This window comes from Bufo gargarizans, chromosome 3 (assembly GCF_014858855.1).
Source record: "Bufo gargarizans isolate SCDJY-AF-19 chromosome 3, ASM1485885v1, whole genome shotgun sequence".
Classification (NCBI taxonomy): Eukaryota; Metazoa; Chordata; class Amphibia; order Anura; family Bufonidae; genus Bufo; species Bufo gargarizans.
Window position 1 is genome coordinate 362985459 of NC_058082.1, and position 24877 is coordinate 363010335.

General features: G+C 43.6%; 1 protein-coding gene across 3 annotated transcripts in view; it reads right to left on the reverse strand.

The window, feature by feature from the left end:
* Window positions 1–24877, reverse strand: part of LOC122933255 (transcription elongation factor A protein 3-like) — a 102154-nt gene that overhangs the window by 48728 nt on the left and 28549 nt on the right. For all 3 annotated transcript variants that reach the window (XM_044288131.1, XM_044288132.1, XM_044288130.1), the window contains exons 6-7: window positions 23392–23436; window positions 2380–2448 (exon numbers count right to left, since the gene is read on the reverse strand). In XM_044288131.1, the coding sequence (XP_044144066.1) occupies window positions 2380–2448; window positions 23392–23436 (114 nt within the window). The remainder of the gene's footprint in view (window positions 1–2379; window positions 2449–23391; window positions 23437–24877) is intronic.

The window sequence follows — 24877 nt, forward strand, 5'->3', positions numbered from 1 at the left end:
TCTTGTAGAGCATTACCCACATACAGATATTTTCTCCCAGTCCGAGCATTCTCATTTTATATACTAACCTTTTATGTGGTACAGTATCAAATGCTTTTGAAAAATTAAGATATATGACATCGATATATGACTGGGGTAGTCAAGTCTAGAACTTACCTCCTCATAGAAACTGATTAAATTAGTTTGACAAGACCGATCCCTCACAAAGCCATGCTGATATGGTGTTATATAATTATTTTCATTGAGATATTCCAGAATCTCTTATTGGGGAATTGGGAAATTGTAACTAATTTGGGGGTGGGTGTAGGTGTCACGACCCTTGGACATGGTCGTGATTCTTAGAGCCGCATGCAGTTGCCAGCGGCCAGGTTGGTTGTTTACCACAGGTGAGGGCTGTTAGTTGGTAGCCTCACGTGCGGTTGCCGCTGGCAACGTGGTGTTGTTGGCAGTGTAGCAGCCTGAGCTTGTTGCTAGGCGGCTCACTGTCAATGCATGCGGTTGCCTCTGGCAACGTGTGTTTGGTGTGCACAGGGTTTGAGTTGTATGCACTTCCCCTTTAAGTTGATGTTTTCCCTTCCCTGGTGTTGGAAGGGTTAACTTCCTTCCTAGGTGTGTCTGGTAGGTGTGGTGGGTGTGACCTCAGGCCTCCTTATATGTTGGTGTGGTGGAGCCTGAAGGTCAGTTTGATTTTGTTGTCAGCTTGGTGTGGAGCTCTGCTCCTGGGCTGCTTGGGATTATGTCTGTGTGAGTCACCCTTATTTATTATTCTGTTTCCTTTGCTGTGTCTGTTGTCCCCTCCGGTGTGTTTGTCATTCCTCCCCCCACCTGGTGTATGTTGTTATGGTGTGGGTTTTGTTTGGAGGTTTGATTGTGGTGTGTGACGGCTCCGGAAGGGGCGTGCATTCCCGGAGGGGTTAAGCGAAGGCAAGACTGTGGGTTTCCCAGCCTGGAGCCTCCGTCCATCTCGGCTGCGGCAGGTAAGTGTTGATAGCATTGTTGTGTTGCTGTGGGACTTACCTGCCGTAGTGCTTCACCCATAGTCTTGCATCCTGTCTGCTACTGGGCCTCTGGAGACGCCTTTCATCCGTGTCGTGGATGCACAGGTAGTCTCTGTCCTGTCATCAGGCCTAGGGCGTAGCAGGGATAGCAGGGTCCTAGGTTGGTTAGCATGAGCCCCCTTACCTTCTGAGGTGGCTCATGCGCTAGGAGTCTAGGGAGAGCTCAGGGTTACGTTAGGAGGTGACCTGCTCCCTGTTCCTTGCTATCTGGTGTTGCAGCCTCAGCTATTGCACGGTGGGGGGTTTTCCCCACTCCCCATCGTGACATAATAATAAATAAGGGTGACTCACACAGACATAATCCCAAGCAGCCCAGGAGCAGAGCTCCACACCAAGCTGACAACAAAATCAAACTGACCTTCAGGCTCCACCACACCAACATATAAGGAGGCCTGAGGTCACACCCACCACACCTACCAGGCACACCTAGGAAGGAAGTTAACCCTTCCAACACCAGGGAAGGGAAAACATCAACTTAAAGGGGAAGTGCATACAACTCAAACCCTGTGCACACCAAACACACGTTGCCAGAGGCAACCGCATGCATTGACAGTGAGCCGCCTAGCAACAAGCTCAGGCTGCTACACTGCCAACAACACCACGTTGCCAGCAACAACCGCACGTGAGGCTACCAACTAACAGCCCTCACCTGTGGTAAACAACCAACCTGGCCACTGGCAACTGCATGCGGCTCTAAGAGTCACGACCATGTCCAAGGGTCGTGACAGTAGGATGGTGAGACTGCATATGATTGATGGGAGTAGGGTGACAATGTGGAGAAACTTATGACAACTTTGGGGGGCATGAAGATGGTGAACCTGCATATGACTGCTGGGGGTAATTCGGGAACAATGTGACACAAGCTTCTGACAACTTTGGAGGGTGGGAGGATGTTGAGACTGCATGTGACTGCTGGGGAAAATTGGGGGACTATGTGGAGAAAGCTTCTGACAACTTTGGGGGTGTTGGAAGATAACAAGCCTGTATGTGATTGCTGGGGGCATGTGGGGCGCAAACTTCTGACAACTTTGGGTGGTGTTGGAGGATAGTGAGCCTGCATGTGACTGTCAGAGGAACCTGAAAGTCTCCTCGTATGAACCAGAGCAGCAGTGTCAGCTGCACCCGGTCCTCGGAGCCCAAGGGGCAAAAAGGCTCATCTGTCACATTAATAAACACTAGTATTTTAAAAGGCATGTGGTAGGCAGGGGGCCTGTTTTTATAATAGGAAGAGGAGAATAAAGCTATTTCAATTAGCACAGTGGAACTATGCATAAGAACCATAAATACTACTGATATAAATATCACATATAGAAAACCTTACCGTTTCAGCTTTGAGTCCTTGGAAGTCTTTTGTTGGTTCTGAGTTGGAGAATCACTTTCAGGGCAGTCACTGCAAGAGAGATGAAAAGGTAACTCTTTTCAATGTGTCATGTGCTCTATAGTAGGAAGGAGCTATGACTGCTTCTATCGTTTAGAGCAGTGGTTCTCAACCTAGGGGTCGCGACCCCTTTGGGGGTCGATCGGCCCTTTCCGGGGGGTCACCTGAGGCTTCCTATTGTGGGTCGCCCGCACAACGGCAGCGGCCCCTTATCCTCGCGCACAGGAAGTGATGTCCTATTGACAGGAGGCAGGACAACAAAAGTAGGAGGGTCAGCACAAAATACCACAGTGCCACACAATATATTGCCCCAAAAGCTGTCCCTCTAAGTTGGTCATCAATAGAGGATAATTTTCTCTCCTCTTTTCCTATTAAGATATGGAGCAGGGTGCTTAGGAGGTGAGATGCGGGACATAGTTATATTCAGGAGGGCATGTCGCTGGCCAGGTACATGAGTACCTGATTCTAACAGAATTAATTACCACTGATAACTTATGTATCCAGCCAGCAGCAGAGATGGGGGCTTGGGTGGACCCCTGGCCATCAGCCCACCAGGAAATTTCCCTGTAAGGTATATGGCCAATCCGCTCCTGAAGGATTTACTTATCAGCTATCCTACTCTCAACTCTTTAGACAAAACTATGACGCTTAAAGTACGTTTAGATTGTCAGCTTAGAAAATTAAATAAGAAAGGCATGGTTTTGCAGGTTCCCAGCATCCTCCAGATCCAGGAAAGAACCTACGCAGCTTGATGCCACCTCTCTCTCTCTCTCTCTGTGAAACAAATAACTCTCAGAAGACATCAAGGACTTTGCTTCTATTGCGGTGCTATGGATCAATGGGTCAAGTCATGTCCCAAATGCCCTTCATGGGATATTGTAACGGCGGACGTACACTCAGTATAACAGATAACGCACCAACCAGGCTCTGGACGAGAGACAGGGGAAGGGTCACCTCCTAGCTAATCCCTGACCTCTTTCCCTGCACTGCTCAGCCCACATGCAGACCTTGAAGGTAGGTGTGATGTGTCCTCCAGCCTGGGCTGACAAAACCCTGAATTCCCTGAGATGGTGAAGTGGGGAAATAGGAGCAGCCTGCTCGCACAGAACCTGGATGGGATAGATGACACAAACAACCAAACCAGAAATGACACTTATCTTCCAGAGCAGGAACAGACAGCCAACCTTCCCTCCAAGCTTCCCAGACCACAATGATTAGTATAATCCGCTCAGAACACTTGGCTGGAGGCCATTTAAACTAATGACTCCACCCAGTGCACCTGATGAGAGGCGGATCCAGCACGGCACCAACACAAACACTAAACTCGTGCTGCTATCCTGGCCGACTTCCGCACATCGTGAGAGTGGGGCATGACAGATATGGAGACAGAGCCGAGAGAGGTTGGAAAAAGGTAATCCTGAAAAAAGGTATTTAGTAATGTCTCTAAGAGAATCATGTTGCCTATTTGTGTTCAGTTTGGGAATACAAAACTGACAGGAGAGACTTTTGTAGACTGATTCTACCATCCTGGGGAAGAATGGTATTAAATTCTGTACTCCGGAGATCACTATGTCAGTGGGGATCCTTCACGCAGAAATGTGTTCATTTCTGGTTATGAGAGAACTAACTGTTGATGTCTTGCTAGGAATACCTTGGTTACAGGTTCATAATCCTGTTATTAACTGGGAAACAGGGTAATTAGAAAGTTGAGGTAGAGATTGTTCAGATCCTCTTTATCTTGCTTTGTAACAAGTGATTCCTCTGCACTTGTCCTATTTCGTTCTATTGAGAAAGCTTTCTTCTGCAAAGGAATTATCTTCAATATTTTTGGATCATATTGCTAATCAGCAGCAGGAGCTTTTCACTGCTAAATGCTGATAGGGCAGTGCGAGTGCCCAGTATCGAAATTTTGGAGATCAAGACTCATTAATGAGTTTTAGGATGTGTTTGTTGAACCTAGTTTTAATTCTCTCCCTCTCCGACTGCGCAAAGGAGTTGATTCTTGACTTCAAATTTAAGAAAGTGCACATTTTTTATTTCTCTGGTGCGGACCATCAGGCCATGAAAGACTACATTAAAGAAAGTCTGGCAAAAGGGTCATATCCAATCGTCTGTTTCTCCTATGGGGACGGGATTCTTTTTTGTAATAATAAATAAAAAAGGCATGTGGGTCTTAGACTACTGGGAGCTTAATAGGACCACGGTCAAGAACTGCTATCCTTTGCCTTTCATAACTGACCCCTTTAATCAGATTCATGGAGCTAAATGGTTCACCAAGCTAGACCTTCAGTTTTTTTTTTAACCTCATTCACATCAAGGGGATGAGTGGAAAACAGCCTTTAATATCCCGGAGGGACACTTTGAGTATTTGTTGATGCTTTTGTTTTCCATGTAGATTATATTTTAGTGTACTCTTCCGATCTGAATTCTTATGTTCATCATGATACAGATATTACATGACTATCTATTAAATTTTTAAAAAGTCTGTTTGGTGCCAAAGAGGTACCATTCTTGGGGTATATTATATCCTTGAATTCTTTTCATATGGACCCAGTTAAGGTCCAGGCAATTATGGACTGGGTTCAACCAAAATCTCTCAAGGCCTTGCTTTGCCAATTATAATAGAAAATGTTTCTGTTATAGCCAAACCTCTCAGAGATCTAAACCAGAAAGTTGTGGATGTTGTTAATTGGAAGCCAGAAGCTACAATTACCTTTGAGAGGTTGAAAAAATATTGTGATGAAGCTCCAATTCTTACCCAACTGGATCAGAATACAGGTGAAACTCGAAAAATTAGAATATCGTGCAAATGTCCATTTATTTCAGTAATGCAAATTAAAAGGAATTGCATTAATACAGCTTAAAATTCGAATTTTGTGAAAAGGTTTAATATTCTAGGCTCAAAGTGTCACACTCTAGTCAGCTATTTAATCTATACCCCCTGAGCAAAGGGTACCTCAAAATTTTGACTTTGGGGTTTCATAAGCTATAAGCCATAATCATCCAAATTATAACAAATAAAGGCTTGAAATATCTCGCTTTGCATGTAATGAGTCTCTCATATGTTAGTGTCACCTTTTAAGTTGCATTACTGAAATAAATGAACTTTGCACGATATTCAAATTTTTCGAGATTCACTTGTAGACCTTTTATTGTGGAGGTTGGAGTGAGAGTGGTTCTGTCTGAGGGCACATCTACCTTCACTATAAAGCAATGTGCATATTTTTCTAGAAAATGTTCTGCTGCTGAAGCTAACTATGACATTGGCAATCTTGAGCTTTTGGCTATCAAGTGGGCTTTTGGGGAATGGCATTATTTCCTGGAGTGGGGTACACACCAGGTAGCAGGTAATGGTCCATAGTGACCATAAGGATCTCATGTTTCTGGAGTCTGTCAAAAGACCTTAGACAGGCATGTTGAGTTGTTTTTTTACATATTTTTAATTTTGTTGTTACCTATAGATCTGGTTCCAAAAACGGTTCCAAAAACGGCAAGGCTGATACCTTGTCTAGAAGCTTTAGTGCCACTCAAGACCTGAAGGAATTGTGGTTTATGCTAAGTCTCCTGATCTGGACTCTGAGATCTCCACTTATCTGATTCAGGTACCTGATGGTACTACTGCAGGTAAATTTTTTGTCCCTGGTGGGTTTTGTACCCCTTTATTGTCTGAGTTACATGACTCAACAACACTGTGTTAAGTGGACATCGGGTTATTGAAGGCACCAGTATGTTGGTGTCTAGCCATTATTGGTGGGCGACTATGTCTAAAGATATTTAGACAGAGGTCTGTGTGGTCCAAGTCTCCTAGAACTCATCCTGCTGGAGAGCATTATCCTTTGCCTAGTCCCAAGGGGCATTGGTCACACGTCTCCATGGATTTTATAACGGATCTTCCACATTCCCAAGAGAAGACTATTATCTGGGTGGTTGTGGACAGGTTTTTTAAAATGTCCCATTTTGTTCCATTGAGCTTCCTTCTGCAAAGGAATTATCTTCAATATTTTTGGATCATATTGCTAAACTTCATGGTATTCATGAAAATATTGTGTTGGACAGAGGAATTAAATTTGTATGGAAATTTTGGAGATCTCTTTGTAGAAGTTTGGGTTTCAATCTCTCATTCTCATCAGCCTTTCACCCAGAAACTGAAAAAGTGGCAGACTGAAAGGCTGGATTTCCTAGGAGGTACAAAAAAAGAACAGCCAAGAGAAGGAGATCTCAAGTGGGAAATTTAGTGCTGGGTGACAAAGTGTAGTTATCCACTAAAAATATTTGTCTGAAGGTACCGTCCCAAAAAATTGCGCCTAATTTCATTGGTCCATACAAAACTCTAGAGGTTATTAATCCTGTATTTTTCCATCTGAAATGACAGATTCTTTCAAAATTTACTTTTTTCATAAGTCTTTGTTAAAAAAAAAAATGTAACTCCTCTGGTTCCGGTGGAGGTGAAAGGTGAAACAGAATTTGAGGTAGGAAGAATTCTAGAATCTAGAAGGGTCCATAATAAGTTGCAATATTTGATTCACTGGATGGTCCTGAGGAGAGGTCCATGCGGATTGATTGATTAAGAGATTTCATGAGTTACACCCTGAAAAACCTGCAGCAGCAGTGTCCGGTTTCTGGACCAGGTCGGCTGGGTGGCCCGCTCTGACATTGGAGCCCCAGGCCAATAGTGTGGCACGCCGGGGCTTCAGAGCATCAGGATGCTCAGCCAGCAGCTCCACCCGTGCAGGGACAATGGCATGAGCTGTTCCTCGCTCAATACAAAAGGCTGGTGCCTGCATGTGCAGGTGACGGTGAATTTCCAGTCATCTGGCTCTCCCTGCTGTTCCTTTGTGTTGTTTAAGTCTCCTCTGGCTTGGATTTTTTTGGGATTAGTATCCATACCTTATTCATTTTGACAAATGTGATGTTTTGTACACTTGTGGAGGACAACTTTGTCCATTTGTGTGTGACATTGCCACCTGCCTCTCTGAAAACTCTCCCTGAGATCAAACTGGAGGCTTGACAAGACAATACAGCGAGAGCAAACTGGGTCAGTTCAGGCTACTGTTCCAATCTGCATGCCCAGAGCTCCATGGTGTCAAGGAACAGGGTATGTGCCAGACAAAGGACACAACCCAGGTAGGACTGACCCAAGTTGCTCATGCAGTCAGCATTCATTTGCTGATTTGATCAGCCTGGCACAGCACATAAAAAAAATGCTCCATCATGTTCATGAGACTGAACTGGCTGCTGCTTCCGTAGCTTATGTTGCAGATTGAAGAAGAGACAGCAGGAGATGGGTGACTCAGTGGGGGCGAAGAGGGGCCTCATGGTCAGGGACATGGGCGGCAGGCCTTTGCACACCACCAAAAGTTGCAGCAAGCTTTGTACACAGTGTATCCTGCTAATACAGCAATTTTGCCTCCCTTTAGGCAACAGGAAACATGCCCCCATTTTGCTTTGATAGTGAGGGTCTAAAAGAATGGCTATCCAGTAATCATCAGTTTGCTTTGCTTTGCTGATGATATGCCTACAGCATGTTAGTATGCTATCCAGCATACTCGAGGACCCAGTTCTTTCCGACTCTGCCCCACTGCCCTGAGTGGTCATCGTGGCCAGTGTCATAATCAGTATCATGATCAGCCTCGTCTTCTTCCACCTCTGACTCCTCTTTCTCCTGCACCACCTCCTTCTCCAGTAGTATCTACTCATCTTCCTCCACTTCCTCCTCCATGGGACTCTGTCCATGTGGGTCCCAACAGCTACAAGGTGGCCAGCAACATGCAGAAGGTGTTCATCTTGGTGCATCAACATGAGCGTTTTCTGTCATATAAATGCAGTAACCCGGTTGTTCACTGCATAAGATGTTACATTTTGCTATATACAATGCTTGTGCACTGTGCCCAGAGGAGAAGAGTGATAGTAGCAAGAATGGTAGCTAGTACTCACACGGACATTACCCTGGGCCATGCAGTGATTTGAAGGATGTTCCTTTTACTCTTTTGGGACACAACCTGGTTCTGGGGTTCTTTTGCCTGATGGTGGTTCAGGGTAATCTTGATGGTGTCAAATTGTGAGGTGCAAGGCAAGATTCTATGCAGGAGGCAATGATGAGGCAGTTTTGCAGCAGAACAGTTATTTACTGAAGATTCAAGTTCACTACAGTTATGCATGCATGGGCCAGCAGATGTTACACAAGGACACTTTCCAGAGATCATACAGGTTGCATGGTAGTTAATAGACATGTACTGGTCCTTACAATGCATGCTTTCACAATGTCCTCTGCGGAATGTGAATATTCTCTTTTGCAGATGGCCAATCTGCATTTAGGATCTGTCCAGGCACTTCAAGACATTCATTTTCTCGACACATGGCTATGGAGACTCAGTGGTCCTTTTCAGACAGCAATTCTATGAAGACATTTTCTCTACACCTTCTCTTTTACATCTTGTATGCTTCCTGAACTTCTGGTCTTTCTCTTGCCTTGCTCTGACTGGTACCTAATACAGGGCTCGCTTTTCTTTCAGCTACCACATTTAATATGTACTCAATCCTCTCTGCTCCTAGACTCACACAGTGACACTGGTCTGTAATAACTACACCTCTTTATATAGAGAGGGTGACAACAGCCCTATCTAGTAGTGGATGTAAATATGTTCTATTGACTCCCCGATCAGCACAAATACAGTACATGAAATGCATAGGTTACATGAAAGCACGGCTTTACACTTCTTTTTCCAGTGTACAACTGCAATGTAGTAGGATGCTGCACTTGTATCCCAAAGTCTGAGGAAGTTGAGCGTTATTACCCTGGCCTCTTAGAAATAGTTGCAAGGTGTGGGATGGTCCCACCCCCCTCAGGCCAGGAGCTGTATGTAGCTAGTGAGTTTGCAGCCAGCATCCGATATGTGAGAGGAGCTACTGTGAGAAGCTGGTGTTAGAGAGAGAAATAGTCAACAGGGAGACACTTACCCTGCAAGCTGTGCAAGTCATATAGAAGCCAAAAACCAACCTCTGAAAGAAAAATTAATTGAAGGTTGAGGGCCATTACAAACAGTCAGTGCTGACAAACATGTCACTGAAGGTAATGCATGAATGTAGGCTGTGGACTTGACTTCATTTGGTTGGGGAAAAGCCTCAGGTGTCCTGCCATATTTCTGAGACAGACTGGTCATCTGTTAAAGACTACACCCTACAGTTGGGCAATGTAGTGCTACCTTGGAAGAGATAATTAATTGTGCTAGAGACTCTGCACACCTTGGCCAGGTTGGTAAGTTTGTTTGGATTAATTGGGAAAGGGATCAGAGGGGCATTTTTGGTACGGCCTAGACCCAACAGATAAATCTGGTGGCCTCGTCAAAGGGCCTGAGTATGTGACATGCATTCCTGATGAGCTGCTACTGCCTGACTTAAAAATATAACATGCTCCCTGCTGTGGTGGTCTGGTGCATACTGTAATCATTTACTGCTTTAAGATGTTTGTACAGACCTTCCAGCATATGCAAGGTGGAATTCCAGTGAGTTTGGATGTTGCAAATCAAGTGATGCAAAGGAAGACTGTTCTGTTGCTGAAAGCCCAGGAGGGTATCCTTAACAACTTAAGAATGGCTTAAATACATAGACACTCTCCTGGACAAAGCTAGCACCTTCTGTAAGTCACAATACTTTTTCAAAAACAGTTGCACCACTAAATTTATCATGTGCGCCATGAAGGGAGCATCTGTTATTTCCCCCAAATGCAGTGCAGAAATGATGTTCCATTTTTGTTGACCACCTTGCCCAAATACAGTTGGCGGAGATACAGCCAGTGGGATATTTGCTGCTTGATGAAGATAAGAAACTGATCCGCTGTGTGGCTTTTCTTGCCCAGGCTTAACAGTTCTAAGAGAGCATGGCAATGTTTCACTTTACAGATATGATAGGAGGGATATGGAGTGGAAGCAAAGCTCTGCCCTGCTTCTGTTGGGGATGGGAAGATGTTCATTAAGGAGGATGCGGATAAGAGACTGGTGGGGGAACCAGACCGACACAAACATGGAGGTGTCAATAGAACCTGGCCTTGTTGCTGTGGTGCTGTGTCACCACTGCCATGCAAAACATTTACCCAGTGGGCCATGAAGACATGTACTGGTCCTGCCGATAACAGCCACGCCAGGTGGACAGTGGAGTGCACCTTGTCACACAGCGACATGTTCTCTGCCACGTGAGAGTACAAGGCAAGGATGGCTTTTATTTTTTTAGAAATAATGGCAGCTAGGTATCTTCCATTGAGGCTGAGCGAACACCAACAGTTGGCTATAGGCAGTGGAATCCACAAAGTGATACAGCAACAACTGCACTGCCAGCAACTTAGGTAGGAGTTCACCCTCAGATTGCTGGGTGCATATAGTTGTTTTCTAGCCACAGATTCTGTTATGGATGACTGACAACAGAGAAGCGGAGAAACGGTAACTGCATATGACAACGAGATTGTACTGGCTGCGACAAAGGAGACCAGGAGGAGGAAGACAGTCTTCCAATTGCTGTCCAGTTCAATTTTCCTACTGGAACTGGTGATGCTACTTCAAGTGCTGCAATAGAGCCATGATGCCTATGTTTGTGCTTGACAGCCCACCCCTTCTTTAATTCTACAGATCTTCGCACATGGCAGTGCTTCTGTCTGCTGGCACTGTGGGGGAAAAATGCCATATAGGAGATACTTGCACAGAACTAGCAGCAGCTGAGCTTGGCCTAGGTCGGCATGTTTTTAACCTGTGCCCATAGTATCAGTGGCATCACCAGTTCCCAAGCTGACCACAATAGAAGCAAATTTGGCTTTGGCAGTTCATTTGGAGGTTTTGGCAATACATTGCCTCAACTCCCTATTGCCATCACCGTGGCCACCACCCTCCTCTTCTGATGTCCCCTCCTCCTCAGCACCCCGCTGCCAAGTACTGTCCAACAAACAATCAGAATCATATTCATCACCCTCCCCACCACTTTTATTAGACTGTGATATGTCATCTTGAGCTCCTTGTTCCCCCTTCCGATTCCCAGCTCTATATGTGCCACTGTTGCCATGGCTACTGCCCATATCAACATCAGATACAGGTGCCACTACTACTACCACAATCAAAACATCTATGCATAAGGCCCTTAACCCACCTGAACCTCCCCTCATGGCATTCCAAACGCTGACTGTTCTCACACAAGTCATTAACAGCTAGACAAACCCTGAGTACCTTCTATAGCACGCACAGTGTTTCTGCCTCTTATGAAAAAAGAAGGTGCACCACTGGGGGGGGGGGGGGGGGGTCAGTGAAGACCAACATAATGCAAGTGAAAGGCTTTTCTGGGGCTGTAAAGAGGAGAAGCAGGAGTAATATGCTGAGCCCTACCTCGAAGGTATGGTGTCAGAGATTACACTGGTATTGACAATTTACAATAGTATAATACAGTAAAATGTGTTAAATTAAACTGGTATATTGATACAGCACAATGCATTGAATTAAACTGGAATATTAATGCAGTAAAATGCATTGAATTAAACTGGTATATTGACACAGTAAAATGTGTTGAATTAAACTGGTATATTAATTTTTACACATCTATTCACTGTAGCCCTTGTCATGTAGGCTGGTTGCTGAGTAATTGTGGTATGTTTCTACATAGGGCCATGTGTCAGTGTGGCAGTGCACATCCGCCTCTGTTCCATACATACTGGCTCTGGATACTTGTGGGTGTGAATAGCTGTATTGTGACATGTGCTCTCTCCAATCTGGTTCCTTAGGGGTAATGTCACGCCTTGCCCTGTGAATGTGCAGAGATCTGTCAGACTCTTCTCTTTGCTATGTTTTGGGTTTGAGCTGGATCCACCTTCCCTCAGGTGTACTGGGTTGATTGTTAGCGAGGCTATTTATTCCTCCTTCTCCAAGTGGCCTGTGCAGGAAATAGTTAATTCCTGTGGGCTTTGGATGTGTTGTGGATTGTCTGCTCCAGCTCAGCTCAAGATAAGTCCTCTGTTCCTCCCCTTGGTATCTTTTATCTAGGCCTCTAGGGAGATGCTTACTTCTTCCTGTTTGAAGAATCAGGTCACCTCTTCCCTTTTCCTTACTGCTCAGGGTTTTCCTAGTGTGTATAGACAGCAGTATAGGGAAAGCCTTAGGAATCGCTAGGAGGTGACCCTTTTCTCCCTCGCTTTTGGGCCTAGTCAATAGTTTTGTTTGTTTTCCCTGTGTTTGGTTATTTCCCTGCTTACCTACTCACTGTGACAATTCCCCAGTCTGAATCGGCACCTGTTGCCCATGTGCTTGTTAGTTGTACTATTTAGTTCCTTAGCTCTGTCTGTTTGAGGTAAGTTCTGTCTGAAGTGTGTGGCCAGACCCTGGCTGTGCAACGATATCTGCTTCTGTGCAACAGTGTTTGCTTCTGAAGTATTAAACCTGTTCCTGAAGCTTTACCTTGTATGTGCCTGTTCCTGTCAAGTGTGTCTGGGTTCTGAAGTTCCATGTCAGCCTGCTATTATGTGGTATGTCCGGGTTCCTGAAGTTACTGCCAGGTGTACACTATTTTGTGCTGTAGCTACAGTTTGGACTGGTTTTCTGTGATAGTTCTAGGTTCCAAATATATTCTGTCTGCCTGCTACTATTTGTGTGACTGGGTTCTTGAAGTTATTTTCCAAGTCTGAAAGAGTTCCAAGACTATGCTTGCCTGGGTTCTTGAAGTTATTATCCAAGACTGAACAAGTTCCAAGTTTATGTCACTGTTTGCTTGGGCTCCTGAAGTTATTATCCAAGTCTGAACATGTTCCTATGTCTTATCCTGAGTCCTTCAAGTAACATTAATGCAGTAAAATGCGCAATTTTAAACAGTGGCAATTTTTTTTTTTTCTTATGGGCTGTTATTGGTTGGGTAAAATGATAAAATTAATTGTTAAATTTCACCCAATGAATGATCAGTTTGGTTAAAATTGTCCTTTTTGATCAACTTTAGACTAATATGTATGGCCCCCATAAGAAGAGCCAGAAGGTCTCATGTAAGTATACCAGAACTAGTTGGGGGTCCTAATACAAATTTTGCATAGGTACTTAGGGGTTTCAAACTACTCAGTAATTTTTCTGTGGAAATGTTTCCATCACACTTAATCTATTACTCATTGAAAAAAGTATTCCAATATGGGAATAGATTGTTTTAGAGCCTGTATTACAGCCTGCATAAAGTTGTTATTGTTGGATCTATTCATTTTGCTGGATCCGGCAGGGTTCAGCAAAAACGCTTCCGTTACTGATAATACAACCATCTGAATCTGTTATGAACGGATCTGGTTGTATTATATTTAACATAGCGAAGACGGATCCATCATGAACTCCATTGATAGGTCAATGGGGGATAGATCCATTTTCTATTGGGTCAGATAGTGTCAGAGAAAACAGATCCGTTTTGCTCCGCATCCCAGGGCGGAAAGCAAACCGCAGCATGCTGTGGTTTGTTCTCCGGTATGAGAATGGAGCAGAATGCATTCAGGAGCATTCCATCCTGTTCAGTTACTTTTTGTCCCTATTGAAAATGAATAGGGACAAAACTGAAGCGGTTTTTTTCCGATATTGAGACCCTATGACCGATCTCAACACCAAAATATTAACGCTAGTGTGAAAGTAGCCTAAAACAGCTCAATTAAGAATACCATAGAAATCCATTATCTCCATAATGCATATATGACAAGACTCCTCTATTACCGAATCATATGCTTCTTACATAATTACAGTATAATATGTATACACTTGTCTCAGTATGACCTGTCTGCCATATCAGTACTGCTATTCACCAGTGTATAACTGATAACCTGTAGGTTTTCCTTTTATTAACAAATGCTTTTAGTAGTGAGACCTGCTTCATACCAGTATCAGTTATTTCTTAGACCGTCCTTGGTATAATATAAAATTATGTATAATGTAAAAATCTGAAATATTTCGGCTACTCTGGACACAGATATCGATTTGAAGTGTGACCCATGGTTTATCATAATAAAGTGTTCTGTCGAGGGCCTCTGCTATCATGACAACAATATTGTGATGTTATTTATATGCTGTAATTTCAGCTAAGTGCTCAGAGCATAGGCTATTTCCAATGATATTCTGTTTTGCACACTGGCAATCAATACAGTGACCTCCTACATATGCTACAATTGTACTTAATTACACACTTTCCAACACTTTAATAGCCATAGTTAACAATCACTTGCCAACTAATAGCCTTCATGCATATATAAGAGTACATTTTATATGACTCATTCATGTGCTATTGTCTGGTTTTCCTCTTAAATGCTAACATTCAATAATTAGACTGCAGTGGATTAGCATTGATTCCCCAGCTGTATAGGTTGTAAATTAGGAATAATCATATTTTATACATTAAAGCAACCTCTTAGCTGTGTATTTATAAAGGAGAAACCATGTATATATACTTAGCAGTTTAGTTGATGCTCAAATGCAATTTCTGTTTGGTATAAAAAGCTTTACAAACAAGTTTCCATTTGGCAGTGAGGTCCAGTGTGGATCAATAATCGGACAAGTTTCAATTTTAATTATATTACATGTCATTGTGGGTTTTTTAACAGACGATAATCACATGACATTTTGATTTTTTTTATTAAATTGTCATTAGTTCAAAATCATTATTATGCTGTTTCAAAGCTTAATGATTTCTCAGAATTTAATATGCAAATCCATATCAAAATCAATGGTTGCTTCAGAAGAGTTAACAGGCCTCTATATTATTTGCATCATTCCATTTATTATTTCTAGCAGTATATGACCAATAACTAGAAATTAGCAAATTTCTTGAAATTAATTTTGGGTCATACATTAATGTAACAATAAAAAAATTTGATTTGGGTCTTTTATTTTTTATATTTTTTATGCATTTTAACCACCTCCCGACCGCCTAACGCAGGGATGCGTCCTGCAGGCGGCCAGGATATTCCTCCTAGACGCATCCATGTGTCATCTCGCGACGCGCACCTGAAAAGTTGATCTACAGCCTGCCAGCAGCGATCATTCGCTGGCAGGCTGTAGATGCGATTTTCTTTAACCCAAAAAAGGCATATTAGACGCTGTTTTGTTAACGGCGTCTAATATACCTGCTACCTGGTCCTCTGGTGGTCCCTTTTGCTTGGATCAACCACCAGAGGACACAGGCAGCTCTGTAAGTAGCACCAATCACCACACTACACTACACCCCCCTGTCACTTATTAAACCCTTATTAACCCCTGATCACCCCATATAGACTCCCTGATCACCCCCCTGTCATTGATCACCCCCCTGTAAGGCTCAATTCAGACGTCCGTATGTGTTTTGCGGATCCGTGGATCCACAAAACACGGACACCGGCAATGTGCTTTCCGCATTTTGCGGATTCGCACATTGCCAGAACTATATAGAAAATGCCTTTTCTTGTCCGCAATTGTGGACAAGAATAGGACATGTTCTATAGGCTCTACAAAAAACACAGTGTTCGCCCGATCAGGCCTGATCTTGTGCTCACACTTGCATTCAGTTCGCCCCACCGCAGTGACAGAATTTTTTTTTTCTGATCACTGCAAAAACACCGTAAAATCGCTGCGGCGCTATAAAGATCACTTTTGAGGGGCATGGCGAGTTCATAGAATATTTTTTATTTTTGGCACAAGTTAGCGGAAATGTTTTTTTTTGTTTAGTTTTTTTACAAAGTCTCATATTCCACTAACTTGTGACTAAAAATAAAATCTTACATGAACTCACCATACCCCTCACGGAATCCAAATGCGTAAAAATGCCCTGTGAAATCCTAAAGGTACTGTGGCGAAACGAACCTCGCCACAGTGTTTTGGAGGGGGCTGTTTGAAGGCCTCTTGCCTCAGGATTATGGCCCATAGTAACTTTAAAGGAGAAGACAGACCGGCCGCACAGCTTAAATCTGTCTGTAGAATTGTATTTTATGTTATTATGCGTTCGGTTAAATTGTATGTTATGTGAGGGCACCCAGATAGCTAATATTATTGTATTTGTGTATTCTGAGTGCCATTCACCTAATGATATGCACTCAGACTTGAGCTATCTGGAGATATGTTAAATGTCTGTGTTTGCTGTGGGGGTGTGCCATTGTGTGTTTAAATGGTGATGTCTGTCCTGTTGTCTCCACATGTGTATCGGTGATCTCCCTTTGTCCTGAGAGATAATTGGATTGCCTTCGGTTGTCTCTGGGACAGAGAGGAGGAAACCATGATGCATTGTGGGGATGTGTTGTATCTGTTCTGTATTTGCAAAACTGTAATTAAAACCAGGCTGGGTGTGCCAGCACATCAGAGCACTGCTTGACCCTCAACACGGAGCCTTGTCTCGTTATTGGGGGGATTCCATGTATGCTGTTGGAGACTGATTGCCAGGAGTGTAAGCCGATTGTATGCTTTTCCTGTTTGTCTGCCGGCAGCTATTTGCGAGGTTCCAGTTTGGAGTGCTATTTTGTATCCAGTTCGGGAGGTTGGTGTTCTGCAGTAGCTGTGCCTGTCTCTCAGAAAGGGGCATATCGCCTAAACGGATTTTAACCCCTTGTCTGCTGAAACGGTCCGTTACATTAGTGGCAAGCAGCGGGATCGTTCCTACAGCCAGAAGGACAGCTACAGGAGACACCATTTCTGTGGATTATACAATTTAAGGGCAATGCATGTCCCAGTACAGCAACCCTAAAAGCAACAGGATGGAACCAGCAGTGTTATACGAGGAGGAGGACCTGGATGGCCGGGATGCATTAAGGAAAGGCATCTGGTACCAGGCCCTGGATAATGTACAATACCAGCGAGGTGAGAGTCTCCCCAGTGAAGAGCAGCGGTTGCAGAAGCAAGTGGCCCTGCGGATGCCCTTCCTGGGAGAGCAGCCCCTGGAGGAATGGGTGAAGGAACTAGTGCACCGGGTATGGCAGGAGCTATGGCTGGAGGATGCCTACCAGGCGCTTTGGTGGTATGTTTCACAGTTTATACCCTGGACAGCTGAGCATGACAAGCCAGAGGGAGATGAGTTTGATGGTCCTGGCTTGTTATGGGAGTCCTTTGCAGAGCCTGACTTCGGGAGCCCTGCACAGTCCAGACTTCAGGACATTTTCTACGAGAGGGAGGCTAAGAAGAATTGGGATGACCCCCATGAGGTAGAGAAAGACCTGGCTCACCTAGCAACCCTGGAGTGGGAACTGGAGCAGGACTACCAAGATCTCTTCCACTCCATTGGGAAGGCTCAGCAGGACAGTAAGGTGACAGACCCAGGTCCAGAGCCCTTCAGCTGGGAGGATATTGTGGATGTTTACTGGGAAGAACCCCAGGTGGCCGGTGGAGATGGGACCGAGGTCTCTCCACCGGTCCTGCAGGGAATTGGGAGCCTAGTCTCCATTCCCCAGCGGCAGGCTGAGTTACAGGGGGCAGAGGTAGTTGTTCCTGCCCCCCAGCAGCAGCATGATTTTTTGGGAATTGGGAGCCTAGTCTCCATTCCCCAGCGGCCGTGTGATGTACAGGGAATTGGGAGCCGAGTCTCCATTCCCCAGTGGCAGGCGGAGTTACAGAGGGCAGAGACAGTCGGTCCTGTCCCCCAGCAGCAGCAGGATTTGTTGGGAACTGGGAGCCTAGTCTCCATTCCCCAGCGGCAGCTTAACGCACCAGGGGGAGACAGTAAGCCCCACAACTGTGCAGATGGGACCGTGGTCTCTGCACTCACAGCACAGGGGGTAGGCACAGTCGGTCCTGTCCCCCAGCAACAGGGCTGTTTAGCCAAAGGGGAGACAGTCGGTTTCCCCCTCCAACAACCAGACTCCAACCAGGCTTCTTCCATGGTAGCGCTGGTACCAGGGCAGAGTCCCGCTGATCCCTGCCCACAAAGCAACCTCCACTCCAAGCCTGGGAGCAACTCAGAGACCGGGAGTATCAGCTACCAATATAACCTTGGTGGATTCACTGGACAGAGACAGCCTACTAAATTCAACAGGTCCAGTATTGGGTTGTGGGTGGGCTGCCAGACTAACTCAGGTACCGACCGGCGTGAGGTCAGGTATCTGGTTAGTCTTCCCTGGGGGGGGGGAGATGTGTGGCGAAACCAACCTCGCCACAGTGTTTTGGAGGGGGCTGTTTGAAGGCTTCTTGCCTCAGGATTATGGCCCATAGTAACTTTAAAGGAGAAGACAGACCGGCCGCACAGCTTAAATCTGTCTGTAGAATTGTATTTTATGTTATTATGCGTTCGGTTAAATTGTATGTTATGTGAGGGCACCCAGATAGCTAATATTATTGTATTTGTGTATTCTGAGTGCCATTCACCTAATGATATGCACTCAGACTTGAGCTATCTGGGGATATGTTAAATGTCTGTGTTTGCTGTGGGGGTGTGCCATTGTGTGTTTAAATGGTGATGTCTGTCCTGTTGTCTCCACATGTGTATTGGTGATCTCCCTTTGTCCTGAGAGATAATTGGATTGCCTTCGGTTGTCTCTGGGACAGAGAGGAGGAAACCATGATGCATTGTGGGGATGTGTTGTATCTGTTCTGTATTTGCAAAACTGTAATAAAAACCAGGCTGGGTGTGCCAGCACATCAGAGCACTGCTGACCCTCAAGACAGAGCCTTGTCTCGTTATTGGGGGGATTCCATGTATGCTGTTGGAGACTGATTGCCAGGAGTATAAGCTGACTGTACGCTTTTCCTGTTCGTCTGCTGACAGCTATTTGCGAGGTTCCAGTTTGGAGTGCTATTTTGTATCCAGTTCGGGAGGTTGGTGTTCTGCAGTAGCTGTGCCTGTCTCTCTGAAAGGGGCATATCGTCTAAACGGATTTTAACCCCTTGTCTGCTGAAACGGTCCGTTACAGGTACTCATTGGAATTTGGGCCCCTTTGCGCATCTGCAAAAAAGTGTCAAACATGTGGTATCGCAGTACTCAGGAGAAGTATGGCAATGTGTTTTGGGGTGTATTTTTACATATACCCATGCTGGGTGAGAGAAATATCTCTGTAAATTGACAACTTTGTATAAAAAAATGTAAAAAGTTGTCATTTACAGAGATATTTCTCACACACAGTATGGGTATATGTAAAAAAAAAACCCAAAACACATTGCCCTACTTCTTCTGAGTACGGTGATACCACATGTGTGACACCTTTTTGCAGCCTAGGTGCGCAAAGGGGCCCAAATTCCAATGAGTGCCTTTTTGGGGGGGCATTTTTAGACATTTGGATTCCAGACTTCTTCTCACGCTTTAGGGCCCCTAAAATGCCAGGGCAGTATAAATACCCCACATGTGACCCCATTTTTGAAAGAAGACACCCCAAGGTATTCCGTGAGGGGCATGGTGAGTTCATGTAAAATTTAATTTTTTGTCACAAGTTAGTGGAATATGAGACTTTGTAAGAAAAAAAATAAAAGTCATTTTCCGCTAACTTGTGTCAAAAATAAAAACTTCTATGAACTCACCATGCCCTTCACAGAATACCTTGGGGTGTCTTCTTTTCAAAATGGGGTCACTTGTGGGGTATTTATACTGCCCTGGCATTTTAGGGGCTCTAAAGCGTGAGAAGTAGTTTGGAATCCAAATGCCTAAAAATGCCCTCCTAAAAGGTATTCATTGGAATTTGGGCCCCTTTGCGCACCTAGGCTGCAAAAAAGTGTCACACATGTGGTATCTCCATACTCAGGTAGAAGTAGGGCAATGTGTTTTGGGGTGTATTTTTACCTATACCCATGCTGGGTGAGAGAAATATCTCTGTAAAATGACAACTTTGTATAAAAAAATGGGAAAAGTTGTCTTTTACAGAGATATTTATCTCAGCCAGCATAGGTATAGGTAAAAATACACCCCAAAACACATTCCCCTACTTCTTCTGAGTACGGCGATACCACATGTGTGACACTTTTTTGCAGCCTAGGTGCGCAATGGGGCCCAAATTCCAATCAGTACCTTTACAATTTCACAGGGCATTTTGGATTCCAAACTACTTCTCACGCTTTAAGTCCACTAAAATGCCAGGGCAATATAAATACCCCACAAGTGACCCCAATTTGGAAAGAAGACACCCCAAGGTATTTCGTGAGGGGCATGGCGAGTTCATGTAAAATTAAATTTTTTGTCACAAGTTAGTGGAATATGAGACTTTGTAAGAAAAAAAAATAAAAAAAATTCAATTTCCGCTAACTTGTGACAAAAAATAAAAACTTCCATGAACTCACTATGCCCATCAGCGAATACCTTAGGGTGTCTACTTTCCGAAATGGGGTCATTTTTGGGGTGTTTCTACTGTCTGGGCATTGTAGAACCTCAGGAAACATGACAGGTGCTCAGAAAGTCAAAGTGCGTAAATACATTTTTTTGCACCATAGTTTGTAAACGCTATAACTTTTACCCAAACCAATAAATATACACTTATTGCACTTTTTTATCAAAGACATGTATAACAATAAATTTAGAGAAATTTTTATTTAGAAATGTAGTTTTATTTGAAAAATTTGAAAACAGAAAGTGAAAAATGTCATTTTTTTGCAAAAATTTCGGTCATTTTCGATTAATATAAAAAAAGTAAAAATGTCAGCAGCAATGAAATACCACTAAATGAAAGCTCTATTAGTGAGAAGAAAAGGAGGTAAAATTCATTTGGGTGGTAAGTTGTATGACCGAGCAATAAACCGTGAAAGTAGTGTAGTGCAGAATTGTAAAAAGTGGTCTGGTCATTAAGGGGGTTTAAGCTAGGGGGGCTGAGGTGGTTAAAATTAAAAATGTTCCAAAAATTGTTCCTTATTGGGCAAATGCCTACCAGTGCTTATGTACACAGTGGTACCAGAAAAAAAACGATGTCTTTTTCTGAAAAAGCAGTGCAAAAATGATGACTAGAGTAAAGATGCCTGCCCATGTTTATACATGCACAGTTTGGAAGAAGGAGTAGCTTGTTGTGAACTAAAATATTTTTATTGCAATCCTTGCTTGTAAACAGTGGTAAAATTACCAAAGGTTTTTGGGAAACAGAAAAAAAGCACACATGGATGCCCCCAAGTGTGACCAAACTGTACACTGCTATTGACCACTAAAATACATTTATTTGTGCACCCATAAATGGTAGGAAAATTGCAACATGTTTTTGGGAAAGAGCAAAATGTATAATTAGACTTCATTTGGGTACAACAAAAATATAATCTATTGTTGGGGCTTACTACTCATATATAAACTATAGAAGCTTTGCAACAGGTTTTTGTAAGGCCTCATGTACACAAACGTTTGGGTCTGCATCCGAGCCGCCGTTTTGGCGGCTCGGATGCGGACCCATTCACTTCAATGGGGCCCGCAAAAGATGTGGACAGCCCTCCGTGTGCTGTCCGCATCCGTTGCTCCGTTCCGTGGCCCCGCAAAAAAAATAGAACATGTCCTATTCTTGTCCGTTTTGAGGAAATTGCGGAAGGCACACGGGCGGCTTCAGTTTTTTGCGGATCCGCGGTTTGCGGACTGCAAAAAAACGGCACGGTCGTGTGCATGTAGCCTAAGACAAATGTGCAATTCCATAGCATATGCAGCAAACCATGCTACTGTTGATGCCATGAAATATACCTATTACACACCTATTAACTATAGAAGCTTTGCAACAGGTTTTTGAACAAAAAAGGCCAGAACACAATAAAGAGTACTGCCTCTCTAAAAGCTCATCTCTCTTTTGTAGTGCAACACAGGAAATTATGGACACCTCCAGCCGTAGCTACAGACACATTAACTGCGTTTATCCTGTTCCTAATGATATAACTTAGTAATTCAATCTACCTAACTAAATATATCTTCTTCACAAACCTACACTGACCCTGCAACACCCTAAAATGTCTGGCTTGTGTGTCTAATTGGTGTCTGGAGACATGACAGACAAGTCCCATCATAACAGTGGCTGAGTGTCACAGACGTACAGAGACATACGGACATCCCTGCGACAGTGAGTGGCAGGAGATCTTTGAGACTGGGTTAATTTGACATGTTTACCTTGTGGATCAATAGGCGTCTGTGTTGTTTCTGGTACTGGCCACACCCTTAACCTTCAGGTGTTGCTATTGCGGTCATTTAACTTTTCCTATTTATAGTTGTCTCTCCCACAATGCTGTGCAGTTTATATCTTCAGTTGGACCTGTGGATGTTTAGTGTTTGGATCTCGGCTGAGTTCCTGGTGCTGCCATAGCTTTTTGGAAGTTAAGTGTTACCGTTCCCTTTGTATTTTGGCTCCTCTGTGTGTTGCATTTCATTGTTGTTTTGTGTTAGGCCTTAGGGAGACTCCCGTTCATGCTTCCTTTTGGAGGAACAGGATGTATAATTCCTGTCATTAGTACCAGGGTCCTTTAGGGTTAGATAGGACTTTAGGTATTCCTGTGTATGAACTCCCCTATCTCTGGGGTCTGTTCATACTGGTAGTCAGTCAGGGCTTTGATTAGGGTTTTCACTAGGCGGTGTCCATCTTCCTTCCCTAGTTTTTAGGCTTTATCTTCTTTTCCCTTTTCTTCCTATGTTTGGTGTGGGGGGTTTCCATCCCACACTAGTGCCTGGCAGTGAGTTTGGAAAGGAATCTCTACTTCAGAGTCAACATAGAGCTTGATAGATTACCCAATGTCCTTCCTCCTGATTGGCTGTCAAGTTAATGCAGAGCATTGTGGGCAAGCCCGCCTGCCTGGGCTCTGCCCTGGGTCATGTGATCCTCCATCTTCATCCTCCCTGCCTTTTATTCCTAACTAGTGTACTAAAGTTTAAATGTAAAATGGTCACCATAACGGTTCGTCTGAAGTGAATTGCTAAAACTTTGGATTTGTTTGGAAGAAGAATTTTTGTGAAATGTTTAATGAATCTGAACGTTGGATCTGAAATTGTAACAGTGGTAGCCAAGAAGAAACTTGACTCACCTTTATTGAGGGACCTTTAGTGTTAACATATAGCAAGGTGCATGCCATAAAGTTGAAGAAAAATTATTACCTTCCTTTCTCAGTGTGTACATTCTTATGTGTAGCAGAGGGGAGCCTGTGGGCGACAGAAATCATGAGAATAGTATTAGAAAGAAAATCCTCAAAAAGGTCTAACACCCTCAACCAAACACAAGGAAATACATATCTTCTTACAATAGAGGAATTCACGTGTTTAACAAACAGAATAATGCCTTGTTAATGCACTCTAAAAGCTGTCGGTGCACAAAGGGAGGGTTTCGCAATTGCCACAGATTCCTTGCCTGTGTAGTGCCAGTCCAGCAATGCACGCCCCATTAGGTCCACTCACATAACTAATCCAGTGTTAAGACTCAAAGAGAAAAATATAGTCAAAATAATGTTTAGATATATCATAAATTATACATGTTAATAAAATTACATGGTTGGAGTGTATGATTGTAGTCCACCACTGATTTCCAGAAAGTGAACTGTGAAATGGTCATGTATGGCACTGCTGAGAGAATTTAGTAACAATCTTACAAAACACTCTAGGCAGTCCAACATTAGAATTTATCGTCAAATATTCCAGAATATACAGTAGTAACTGAGCAGTCCTCTCATTCTGTAAAAAAGTGGTGGACTATACTCAAAGACTTCAACAATGTGATTTCCTTGTATTACGGAAATGAGAAGATTATTTACAGCTTTTAGATATTTCCATTCTGCTAATATATCAAACATATTTAGTTATTCAATAGAGTCAGGTCGTATGATAATAATTCAGCTCTATACAATTTGACAAAAATTACAGCTTTGAGACGAAAGGCTACTCACCATTTATTCTGTGCACGAGTAGCAATCACAATGCGCAATACGTCTCAAACATATAAAATGTGTTTGCCTTTCATTTATTAAATTCTACCAATCATTCTGAATGTATTTCCAGGGTTAGCTGTTTTGTGTGTACATGAGGAATAACTATGTCTAAGGGTACTTTCACACTAGCGTTATTCTTTTCCGGCATTGAGTTCCGTCCTAGGGGCTCAATACCGGAAAAGAACTGATCAGTTTTATCCCCATGCATTGTGAATGGAGAGTAATCCGTTCAGGATGCATCAGGACGTCTTCAGTTCAGTCTTTTTGCCATTTCAGGACGGAGAAAATACTGCAGCATGCTACGGTTTTATCTCCGTCCAAAAAGACTTGAACACTTGCCTGAACACACGGCATTAATTTACATTGAAGTTTATTAGTGCTGGATCCGGCATTAAGTGTTCCTGCAAAAATGGATCCGGCTTTCCTCTCTGCGCATGCGTAGACCGAAAAAAATGCAAAACAAATTTATACCGGAGAGATGGATTCGGAATTTCAATGCATCAGTTTGCATACATTTTGCCGGGTCCGGCAGGCTGCCTGCCGGAATCCTCTGCCGCAAGTGTGAAAGTACCTAAGGATTATACTGTAGGACTTATATCCTTAATTTTAAATCAGTTTTCCATTTCTGTAGGGTCATTTTGATTTGTCAGTTTTACCTGAGC